Source organism: Panthera tigris, chromosome D3, assembly GCF_018350195.1.
Source record: "Panthera tigris isolate Pti1 chromosome D3, P.tigris_Pti1_mat1.1, whole genome shotgun sequence".
NCBI classification, from domain to species: domain Eukaryota; kingdom Metazoa; phylum Chordata; class Mammalia; order Carnivora; family Felidae; genus Panthera; species Panthera tigris.
This window is the reverse complement of record NC_056671.1, coordinates 7,955,029-7,966,626: the sequence shown is the minus strand read 5'-3', so window position 1 is coordinate 7,966,626 and position 11,598 is coordinate 7,955,029. Positions and strand designations below refer to the sequence as shown.

Below are 11,598 nucleotides of genomic sequence, written 5' to 3'. Positions count from 1 at the left end.
TTTGAATAAAAAGCTCTGGTTCGTGCTGCCTCTTTGAAAACAACGCCTGCCTGAACACATGGATCAAATGGAAGTGGACGTTTTAGGGATGGCTTCTCATCTCGCAGGCTAAGAACGGAGTTTCTGGACTGGGGGCCACTTCTTTCGGCCTCAGCTCAGATGGAACGCCACAGCCAGCTGGGGTGAAGGGTGGGGGAGGGATTGCTTATTTTACTCACCAGGCATCTTGTATTCAGCTATATTCCCACGTGCTGGCACTCCCTGGTGCTGCTGCTTCCCCTTGCACGCGTGGATGGACTTTCGGAGTCTCAGGAACCTTTAAAACTCAGCAAAGGGATGCACCTGTGTGCATTGTTTTTAGCGTTCATCAGATTCTCAGTGGGGTCTTTGAATAGGAACACCTGCTCTTAAAGACCCATATTCCAATAATCACAGTTCTGCAGCAATAGAACAGGAAGTTTTCAGAACTTATCTGCCATCCCTTCATAACAGAAAACCGAGGTTCAAAGCCAGTGAAGCAATGCTCTGGGCTCACTTCACGTTTGGAGTACAGGGAACCCCCAGCCTCTAGTCTGGAGGAAGCATCAGTTCTGAAACAGTCTCCAGACGCCACGAAAACCGGCAACTGTCCAGGTTCTGTAGAACGCTGAATTTGCTGACAAAGAGCCTTCAGACAACAGACTTAAGTAAATTTCTGAGCCTCAGTTTACAGGTGATGATCCATAAAACGGGCTAAATACCTACCTCGCGGGGTGATGTGTCCTGTAACCTGCCTGCTCACAGGACAGTGTTCCCTGTGCAATTAATGCGGCTCCCAGAGCTGTTCATCTGGTTCGTCTCCACTGGGAGAATCTAGCCTGCTAGAGCAGTACTTCTCAGACTTTAGCACGCACACGAGTCACCCGGGTATCTTTTTAAGTGGGGCCTGGGAATTTGTATTTCCAAAGCACTCTCAGGAGATGCGGATGCTCCTGGCCCGGGGACCACACTTTCAGTAGCGGGATACTAGGAGATGGTTATACTGGGCATGAATAATGTAATGCTGAACACATTAGCCCTGGCTTGGGCATTTGATCTCATAGCCTAAGGAAGGAAAACACCCATAAAGACGATGTCCTAGAGACACCTGTAAACAACAACCAACAAAAATATCCCCCAAAGGCCCAGGCTTTGCACCATTTTGCTGTTTATTTCAAGTTTACAGAGAAGCTTAAACATCTGTGGAAAAAACACCAAAGGCTTATTTTTCTCTTAAGTTCATGTACTTTTTAAGTGATAAATACACAGTATTTAACTTTGTACACCTGATAAAAGGAAAATGCATAGTAGAAAGGATCAGGAATAAAACAGAAGCATCGGGCATTAAATCAAACACAGAATAGAAAACTCAGCAGTCCCACAGAACTCGGCCCATAAAGCTGTGAAGAGGATGGGAACCGACGACCTGGAAACATTCCCTAGCACCTTGGAAGCAAGTGGAGGTCATGGTTCTTCCTTGCCCAGCAACGCAAAGCTCCCCTTTGAAAGATGAGTGAGAGCAATAGGTTGAGCCTGTGTGTCCAAATGCTCAGGTATTCGCCTCCTTGTTCCAAAAGGGCTTTTAGGATGGGAGCCCTGACTCACAGGAAAGGCCAGACCCTGGGAAGCCAGCCTCTCCAGCCCCCAGAGCCAATGAGGGGCTAGCTAAGGCTTTCTGCGAGCCCCTGGTAAGCCTGCGGAAGAGACGGGGGACGTGGAGCAGGGCAGAGGAAGAAGGAGCAAGAACTTGCACAAGGGCCCAGGTTGCTTATACCAAATTGGTCCCACGGATGAGCCAGCAATGGAAGAAACTGATAGGGCATCCTTTGGCTCACTAGAAAAGCTGCCCGTGACAGCTTCTCCCCTTTCCTGACAGAGCCGGCTTCTGAAAAATCAATGTTTGTGCTCTGAGAGAATGGTAGCTCTACACTTTATGGTACGGCCCTCTGCTTATACTTTCTGGGGGTAGTGATTCCTTCCCACAGCTTTCTTTGGTGATTCTTTGAAAAAAAAAAAAAAAAAAGTTATGAATACGGGCCTCCCCCCCACCCACCCGCCTAAACAGCTGGCATTACCCATAGGAGGAAATCCGACATGGGGAGTTTCATGGTGGAAGAAACAGTCTTGCCTGATGCAGCTGTATAAACACAGAAGTTCTAGAACGCAGAAGCTCCACATGCTGCCCGCCCTCCCTGGGCAAGCCACTCGGCCAGGCCAGAGTCCACACAGACAGGCTGGGACCTAGGACAGGGTGACTTTAACTACCGCAAGGTGCTTACTGCAAACTAACCAGACCCCATCTGCTCCCAGAAGGGGTGTTGCCCATATATATAAACAAGTGCAGGAATGCGAGAGGAAGTACCAGGTTACAAAAAAGAAAGTAAGCAGGCCAGACAACCCTTCATCTGATGGGTGTCCTTTGCTCTTAGAAACCAGCATTCCCTAATTCTGTATCGTTTGCAAGATATCAAGAAAAGTCTGGCTAAATAAATGACACTCAAGAGCTTACGAAGATCTGTGGAAGCCAGTAACACTCAGGTTCCGTGAATAAACCAGGCAAGGGCAGGAAGGCCTTGCTTCACTGTCTCTCTCCAAGAAGTCCTCCTACCAATAATGATCAGACAGAAACTACAGAAAAGCATGGCCTCTGGACCCAGTTACTGACGCTTTTTCCCCCAAGCCAGAGTCCACAAAGCACTGGGAATTTCCCAGGGCAAAGGCCTTCTAGTTTTCCTCCCCCTTGAACTTCACACTCACCCATGTCTGGCTCTGGACAAAGTTGCACTTGAATAGCAATGAAAGTTCCCAGTATTAGTTGGAAGTCAAAAAGGTAAACCTTTTCTCTCTGGACTTCTGGCTACAAAACAGAACTCCCTGTGCCAAGCCCTGGTCCTCGTGGACCCTGAGGACTGCTCTGGGTGTCAACAATCTTCTCTAAAAGGGTGCCCCAGAGTTATTGGGTAGATCCTAATAGAACTTTGCCTGTCAGGATGAGAATCAAAGTATTTCATAACTGGCCCCCCAGAAACTAAGTGTTTCACGGACTACAACAATCAGCTAGTATTTAAGAAAACAGAACTTTGGCGTCTCTAGAATACACAAGTTACCAACAAGCTAAACTGCTAATATACAGCCAGAGGCTCTAACTGGGATCTAACATGCCTGAAGCCGGGGAACATATCCTGGAAGCTCGAAATGACCCCTGAACTACTCTAGAGTTCAGTCTTGTTAGAGAATTGAAAATATTTTGTTTACTCTTAAGCCATGTAATGTACATGGAAGTGTAGGATTTCACCCTGAAGTTTTTGTAATTTAACAAGAGATTTACCAGAGCTCAGTTAACTATTTCAGAAACCTGCTGTGACCATCAGTCCTTTAGGTGAACCCTTTCCCCCCTCCCCAAACAAGCACAGACTACCCTTCTGGGGGTGGAAAATCCCCCTTTGTGAAGCAATTAAGCTTCAAGCCCTTTCCCTTTTCCTGACTACAATTCCACCCATAAAAAAATTTAAAGTCCTTCTTACAAATAAGTTGCATCGAAGCTCCCTGCAGCTACTGAGGGCTGGCCCTGCCCTGACTCCGTGAGTCCACAGTCCTGGAAGGTGCCAACTGGCTTGGAGTTCGGGGGTTTCAGGGTTTGTAGGAGGAATCACACCCCCTCTTCCTCTCCCTTTCAAACGCAGCAACTAACTCTGTGGTCTCAGCCCACACCGCCAGAGTTTTCTGCCAGTTTTTCATGATTTTCAAACCCCACACATTCACTTGGTATATCTGACATGGTTCTGAGTTCACAATGAAAGATTTTTGGCATAAAAACGTTTTAAAAAGCAATTGTCCCAAAATGCATGTGGCTTTGGGTCTGCAACTCCTCACACCTGCCCGTTCAGCCAGCCAGCGGCCAAGGTCGATGTCATGGAGTCAAGTCTTTTTTTTTTTTGTCCCCTTTAAAACAACAAAGGAAGGGAAAAAAAAAAAAAACAAACACCAGAGATGACGGTCAAGGCTCTACACACGTGCTGGGTTTCCGTAGGACATGCTGCTATGGAAACGCAGGGTACAGCCTGCATGCGAGGTCGCGCGTCCGGGCAGCTACTCCATCGCCTCGTCGGGCCGCAGAGGATGCATGCGTGCGCGGGGGCCGGGGGCCGGGGCCCCCCAACTCTCGGCGCGGGGACCGCCTTTCACAAGAGCACTTCCTCCTCCCCCACGGGGGGCGGGTCGGGGCCCCGGAGGCTGTCTTCGCTGCCTTGCTTCCTGCTCACCGAACAGAAAACCCACGTTAAGGCAAGGCTGCCGTGGCCTGACCAGCGTCTCCCACGTTCCCACACCACCTGGAACGTCATTGACTTGGCTTTTCCTTCTAGATGCTCTCCCCTTTTCTTGCCTATATAAAAGTTTCAAAGGAGACTCTGTAACCCCCTCTGTGAATGGAAAAGCAGCATCATTTGCTAAAAATAGAAAGGAACTATATAAAAATAGATGCGAACCTATCCCTGTAACACCTCAAATCATCCCAAGTGAGTAGTGTGCTACCAGCTTTGGGGCCTGTTCACGGGTTTTTTTTAGAGATCTTGATGGGTCCCCCACCCCACCTCAACCTTATTTCTTTACGCTAAGATTGAAGATTCTTCAGTCACCTGAAGGTGAGCTTCTTGAGGGGCAGCAAGCAGGCCAACCTGCATATGTCTGCAAATGGCGGTCAAGAGAACTGCCCCACGCACACAGGCCCAAGAGACACCTTGGATGAAGAGAAGGCCCCTCCTCTTGGTGATGTGATTGATCAGAGCAGAAGAGACCAAGGAGGAAAGGCATCCCTGTGTCCCTGAGAGCCCGTATCCTGAAGCTAGACCTGCCGGGGGGACAGACTGGGCTGTTACGGGAGCTGGGAACGAAAATCCCTGAGGAGAAGCCTGAATCCCTTGCCACCAGCAAGAGATGACAGCCCCATCTAAGGAAAGCCACTGGGCTTGCCACATTGGACTAACTAACATCTGCTGTATGTCCCTGGCCGGGAGGGAAACTCTGTCCCTGCACAAGGGAAGAGAAAAGCGTGATGTCTGTACATTCCTAGGAAGAAACATCTCTTTGTTTAAAAGGCAAGCTCACTGGCTTTTTATGTTTCTGCCACAGAAGAGGGGGTCAAATCTCCAGGGAAGAAAGCGGTAACTAGATGTCAAATCAGGTCCTTTACTTCTGTCCTAGAAGCACTGCTTGGTCCAGCTGGCTTTTAGTGCAGATGGTCGGCTGCAGGCCTTGGGCCCCAGGCCTCCAACACCTGAATAAGCCCTATGAACTCGAGTGCTGGGTCATCTGGACAATCGAAGCATCCCACCAGCAGGCTGAGGGCAAGAGCAGGTAATGCCCAGGTGCTACTGGGACTGCAGGTGAGGGAATAAAGGGGAACTAAAACCCTCTGGGCCAATCTCAGTCTGTTGGTATCTTGTGATTTTGAGCTCACTGAAAATAATGAATGACAGACTTGCACACAGATGGGAGGTAAACCCTAACACTTAAGGTTGAGAAGAAAAAGACCTGGCTGGTTCAGTCCGTAGAGCATGCGACTCCTGATCTCAAGGTTGTGAGTTCAAGCCCCACGTATGCGTGAAGCCTACTTTGAAAAAAAAAAAAAAAAAAAAAAAAGCCTGCTCATTAGGCTTCCACTCTCTGTCACCATGGCAGGTCAAGGAGTAGACGGGGCCACCCTGTCATCTGGCAGCAGAGAACTGGGGACCAACCTAGCAGGGAGGAGGCAGTCTCAGGCTGCCAACAACCGGCTGGTTGCTAACTGCCACTTTCCCGGAGCGTAAACAGTCCGCTGCATGCCTATATAAGCCCTTGACTCCTGTGACACAGGTCATTCCATCTCACCAAACACAAATGGCTGCTGCTTGTATGTGAATGGTCATAGCAGCATTCACTCTGAGAGCCAAAATGGAAACAGTGTCCATCACTTAATGAAGGGATGTATAAAATGTGGCATATCATACAACGGAATAGAATTTGATCATAAAAAGGAATGAAGCACCGACACTGCTGAACCTTGAAAAATGACGCTGAGAAAAGGCAGACACAAAAGGTCACATACTGTACGATTCCATTGATGTGAAATGTCTAGAATAGGCACCTCCATAGAAACTGAGAGTAGATTAGCACTGGCTGGGAATGGGGAGCTAGTGGTGATAGCTAAGGGTGCAGGGTTTCTTCCGGGGCTCATGAAAATGTTCTCAAATTGATTGTGGTGTTGGTTGTAGAGCCCTGTGAATATATTAAAAACTACTGAATCATACACTCTAAATGGGTGAAATGTGTACTATGTGAATTATATCTCAATAAAGCTGCTCTTAAAACACAGAAATGGCTTTCCAGTTATTGACCTGGAGCTCCCAGTTGAGAATGAGGTAGTGAGTGGAACTCAAAGGAAAGAACACTGGAATTTCTATCTTGCCACAGGCACTAGCAGGGTGAGAGGCAGCAGGGGTGCTGAGTGTGGACCGTCTCAGTGCACAGGGACAAAAATTCTCACCTGCCCTGGGAGGTGGGGTAATGCTGACAAGGCTATGTGTTTAGAAGACGGATGGCCAAAAGGGAAAAGGTTCGGATCCACCCAGGGGACAGAGGACTCTCACACTGATTTGCAGCAGGCTGGAAGAGGGCTTATTTTCTAGGTCCTAACCCATCAGAGAAGAAAGGGTAGATGCTGGACAGCCCCAGAGCACAGCATGCCTGATCTAAGCTCTGACCACATGGACCCAGAGCAGGGGCAGCCATGGGACCCTGCGACGCAGCTTCAATGCCGTTGACGTGCACTGAGCATGTGTGGGTACCAGACTGGGTCATGAGACCTGGGTGAATTCACAGGCATTCCGGGTGGAGCGCCATGCACCCGCAGCCCAGCCCACATGCACGACCCGCCATCGGGTCCAAGCCCCTGGATGACCCTTGTTTTTATCCTAGGTCCCGAGGCCCAAGGTGAGCCTGGGCACAGCAGCCCAAGCTGGAAGGAGCCTCCGCCTGGGTGGGGGTGCCCCGCACTCTGCAGCTGCCCCCGCCCCCAGGCTCCGGCAGAGGCTACAGCGCAGGCAGGCAGGCATTACCTTGGGCTCAGACAGGGGCTCACACTCCCTGGTGGGTTTTTTGCTGGAATGGCCAGAGGGGAGGGAAAAGGGAAGTGAGAAGGGACACGGGATCTATGAGATGCCTGTCCCCCACCCCAGAGACACTCAGACCCCAAACACCAGCTTCACAAAGCTGCTGCCAGGGGGATATTGAGCAGGGCATCTCTGCTGTGACACACTGGGTCACATGAGAGAGAGGGCTTGCTCGTCCACCACAGGGCTGATAATCCCACCATCAAGCATGCATGCTTCTGGGCCACAAAAACACTTTCTGATTGTCAAGAGGTTCCCCCAGTTATGCAAGTCTCCCTGAGAAAGGTATAACTCCAGTGTGGGTTAGCAGTCAGCAAAAGGAGGTGGGCTGAGCCTGGGGTGGGGCAAACCCAAACCCAGCAGCTTCTCTGATTTCCTGGAAGGTCTGGTCTGAGTCGTTCCAGGGATGGGCCCAGGCAGAGGGGGCTGGGCAAGGCTGCCCTCCGGCTCCCCACCCCACAGGAAGGCGGGTGGATACTCACGTAAGCAGGTTTCCAGGCGCTGACAATGAGCGCTCCTCCCGCCGGCTGCCCTCAAACGGGTTCCCAAAGGAGCGTTTCCGTATCATGGTCTTCACCAGAATCTGAAGGAGAGAGGAGGAAGCTGGGCCACCTGGGGGAGACTCCAGGCAACAGCCTCCCTTGTGCCACCCCCCAGGTGCTAGCTCCCTCTTCCTTTCTCTCCCAGCCCCCAACAGCTCCCAGGGCTTGTGGCTGGTGACTGGCCTTTGAAACACCCTGGGCAGCATCCCTCCCACCCAGGACACAAAAGCCAAAGCCATCATCAAATCTGACTAGTCCGCACCCAAAACCATTTATGGCTCCCTGGCTGTCAATAAGATAAGGTCCAAAATCCTTGCTCTGACAGTCTCCTATCTTAATCTCGTCTTGGTCTACCTGAGCCCCAGGGGGACCCTGTGCTCCAGAAGAGCTGGCCTGCACTGTCCCTCCTCTTCCAGGTGTCCCTGCATCTGGCACCATTTGTTTCACTGAGCCATCGCTGCACATGCCCTCCTGGCCCATCAACCTGTCTCATCTTCAAATCTGGGCCTTTACTTTCAGTGCAAGGTATCTATGACCACCCCAACGAGAAACCCAACTATTGTTTTCCAGGTCAAATTAACAAGGGCTGCACTTTTAATTGAAATATAATTCACAAAGTAGGAAATTCACCATTTTAAAGTGTAAAGTTTAAGGGGTGCCTGGGTGGCTCAGGCCATTAAGTGTCTGACTTTGGCTCAGGTCATGATCTCATGGTTCATGGGTTCAAATCCCGCTTTGGGCTCTGAGCTGATGGCTCAGAGTCTGGAGCCTGCATCAGATTCTGTGTCTCTCTCTCTCTGCCCCTCCCTCACTTGTATTCTCTAAGATAAATAAATAAACATTAAAAATAATAATAAAGTTGGGGCACCTGGGTGGCTCAGTCAGCTAAGCGTCCGACATTGGCTCAGGTCAGGACCTCAGTTTGTGAGTTCGAGCCCTGCATAAGGCTCTGTGCTGACAGCCAGAGCCTGGAGCCTGCTTTGGATTGTCTCCCTCGCTCTATGCCCCTCCCCTGCTCACACTCTGTCTCTAAGATAAATCAACATTAAAAAAAAATAATACGGTTCAATGGTTTCTAGAACATTCACATCACCACTATCTAACTTCAGAACATTTCCTTCACCCCAAGAAAAAAAAGCAGTACCCATACCCCATTTCCCCTCCCCCCAGGCCCTGGCAACCACGGATCTGAGTCCTGTCTCTGTGGACTGGTCTATTCTGGACATCTCACACAAATGCAACCACACAGTGTGTCTGGCTTACCACACTGCGCATCATGCTTTCAAGGTTCGCCCTGTTGCAGCTTGAATCAGTGCTTCATCCCTCTTCGCTGCCAAAGAACATTCCTTTGTACAGATAGGCCACATTTGTTTATCCATTCATCCACAGGTGGATGTGGGGGCTGTTTCCACTTCTTGGCTATTGTGAATAACGCTATGAACATCCAGGTACACATTTTTGTGTGTGGACATGTTTTCCACACAAAATGCTTTCATTTCTCTCGAGTACACACGCAGGTGTGGAATTCTTGGATCGTGTTATGACCATGTTCACATTCTGAGGAACTGCCAGGCTGGTTTCTACAGCGGTTACACCATTGTACGTTCCCACTGGCATCACACAGGGTACTAGTTTCTCAGGGGGCTGCGTTTTAGTGCAGGACAGGAAACACCCGACCAGGTCTAAGCTGCTGAGGCAGCACCCCAGGGCACCGGGTGGTGTGGCGGGAGGGCGACAGAGCTGAGAGGTGCCAAAGGTCCATCCATGTCTGAGAGGCGCTGAGGGCAGGCTTGTTCACTGCCAGTAGCGGGAATTTGCTGGTGTGCCCCCTCGTCCACTCTAACACAGACTGGGTCCCCTGCCTGGTTGGCAAACACCTGCCTGAGGAGAGGATCCCTTGGGAAAAGGTACCGTCCCTCGTCCCATCCCGCGGCCCCAGCTCAGCTCCCTTCCTCTGCCTCCCTGTCTTCTGCCTCGCCCCTACTGATCTGTCCCATCCTTTCCAAAACCCAGATCAGATTCCCTCACTCCCTGGCTTAAAATCTTTCACCCATACAACTCTGGAACTTCTACTGTTGCTGGCCAGAGAGCCAAGGAAGGTTCTGGAGAAAGGAAGCGAATTAGTCATTTTTGGTGATGCTTTTGGCTGCTGTGTCCTGCAAAGGAATTTTCAAGGAAAAGACTTCAGCCCCCTGAAAGGCTCTAACCCCCACCCCCTCAAGCAGAACATGGTGCCTCTTCAAGCTGTTTTATGTGCTGAACTGTTTTTGTGTGTGTGCTGCTAAGAAGAAATCTAAGCATTTTTTAAAAACCCACCGATTTACCAAAAGGTGGAAACACTCGGCATCTGAAAAATGGATACACAAAATGTGGCCTATTCATACTACAGCATATTCTTCAGCCATGAGAAGGAATGGCATGCTACGAGCCGGATGAACCTCAAAAACACGATGCTGAGCAAAAGAAGCCAGACACAGAAGACCACATCCTGTGTGATTCCACTGACACGAAATGCCCAGGAAAGGCATATCCAGAGAGACAGAAAACCAACTGGGGGTCGCCAGGGGTCCGGAGGAGGGGAGAACAGAGTGACTGTTAACAGGTACAGGATTTCTTTGGTGGGGGAAATGCAAATGTTTCAGAACCAGAAGTGATGGTTGCCCAATACTGTAAATATAATAAATGCTACTTTATTGTTCACTTTAAAATGGTTAATTTTATGTTACATGAATTCTATGTCGTTAAAGAAGAAAAGGAAAACACAGACTTAGAAAATGAAGGCTATGCCCTGTGGCAAGACACTCACGGTGCCTCCCTTGGGACTATGTTCTGTGGCTTCTGGAACACACCAGCCCCTTCCTTCTGTGCCTTTGCCGGGGGTGGTCCCCTGGCAAGACCACCCACCCCGCCCCTCCCTGTGGCCTTGTCAAAGCAGCCAAACTTCCCAGCCCTCAGGACCCAGCAGAAGGGGCTCCTCCTCTGTGCAGCCTCCACTCTTGCTTCTCTGCGCTGGCCTGTCACCACGTAATGGCACAGGAGGGTGATTTTTCCCACTCCATCTTTCTTACGAGGCCAGAAGCCCCATGAGGGCCAGTGCTGTACTCCATTCATCTCTGTAACCCTGTGCCTGGAACACACCGGGTGCCAGGAGGGGACCTGGACCTCCCCACTCCAGCCCGCGCCCTCGGATGACTACAGTAGCCCCTACTTCCTCCCTGGTGCCTACAGTCCATTTTCCAAGTGGGATCTATCCAGGGCCAACTCAGATGGTCCTATTCCCCTGACTCAAATCCTGCACGTGCTCCCCACATCCCTTGGGACTAAGATTTAAGTCTTGGCTGTGGCCTCAGGTCTTGTGTGGGCTGGCCCCACCTGCTGCCCAGACTCATGTCACTGTCCCCCCACCTTCCTCGTCCTGCCTGGCTTTCTAAAGCTTCTTGTGGGCCTAGCTTCCTCCCACCAGAGGATCACCACGTTTGCTCTTCCCTCTGCCAGGAACACCCTCGGCCCAATAGTACCGTGGCCCAGTTAACACTCTGCCATCTTCTCAGTGCACACCTGCTTCTTCCAGGAGGCCCTTTTCCAACCCATCACACTGGCCACATCCCCCTCTTAGGGCTACACAGTGCCCCTTAGGGGTACACATTGCAGCCCCCGTTACATTATACATTTATCTATTGGCTGTTTGCCCAGCATCTGTCTCTCTCGGACAGAGGATGCACCATGTTGGTTTTACTCATCACTGTACCCCCTGCTCCCAGACCCCTAGGGTCCGACATCTTCTCCCAAGAACATCTCAGGCCTGGAACAGAAATAACCCATGGTGGGCACCTGGATCGGACGCCAGCTGCCTCCCCAGCTGTGGGCACAGGACATGGGTGCAGTGGGTG

General features: G+C 50.6%; 1 protein-coding gene across 7 annotated transcripts in view; it reads right to left on the bottom strand.

Moving 5' to 3' along the window:
• Positions 1 to 1,348: 1,348 nt before the first annotated feature.
• CAMKK2 (calcium/calmodulin dependent protein kinase kinase 2) overlaps positions 1,349 to 11,598 on the bottom strand; it is a 47,309-nt gene continuing 37,059 nt past the window's right edge. For 4 of the 7 annotated variants that reach the window (XM_042962882.1, XM_042962884.1, XM_042962883.1 and 1 more), the window contains 3 exons: positions 7,649 to 7,749; positions 7,113 to 7,155; positions 1,349 to 4,272 (listed from right to left, as the gene is read on the bottom strand). In XM_042962882.1, the coding sequence (XP_042818816.1) occupies positions 4,108 to 4,272; positions 7,113 to 7,155; positions 7,649 to 7,749 (309 nt within the window). In that variant the 3' untranslated portion in view covers positions 1,349 to 4,107. The remainder of the gene's footprint in view (positions 4,273 to 7,112; positions 7,156 to 7,648; positions 7,750 to 11,598) is intronic. The other 3 variants (XM_042962885.1, XM_042962888.1, XM_042962889.1) reach the window with 1 other exon arrangement.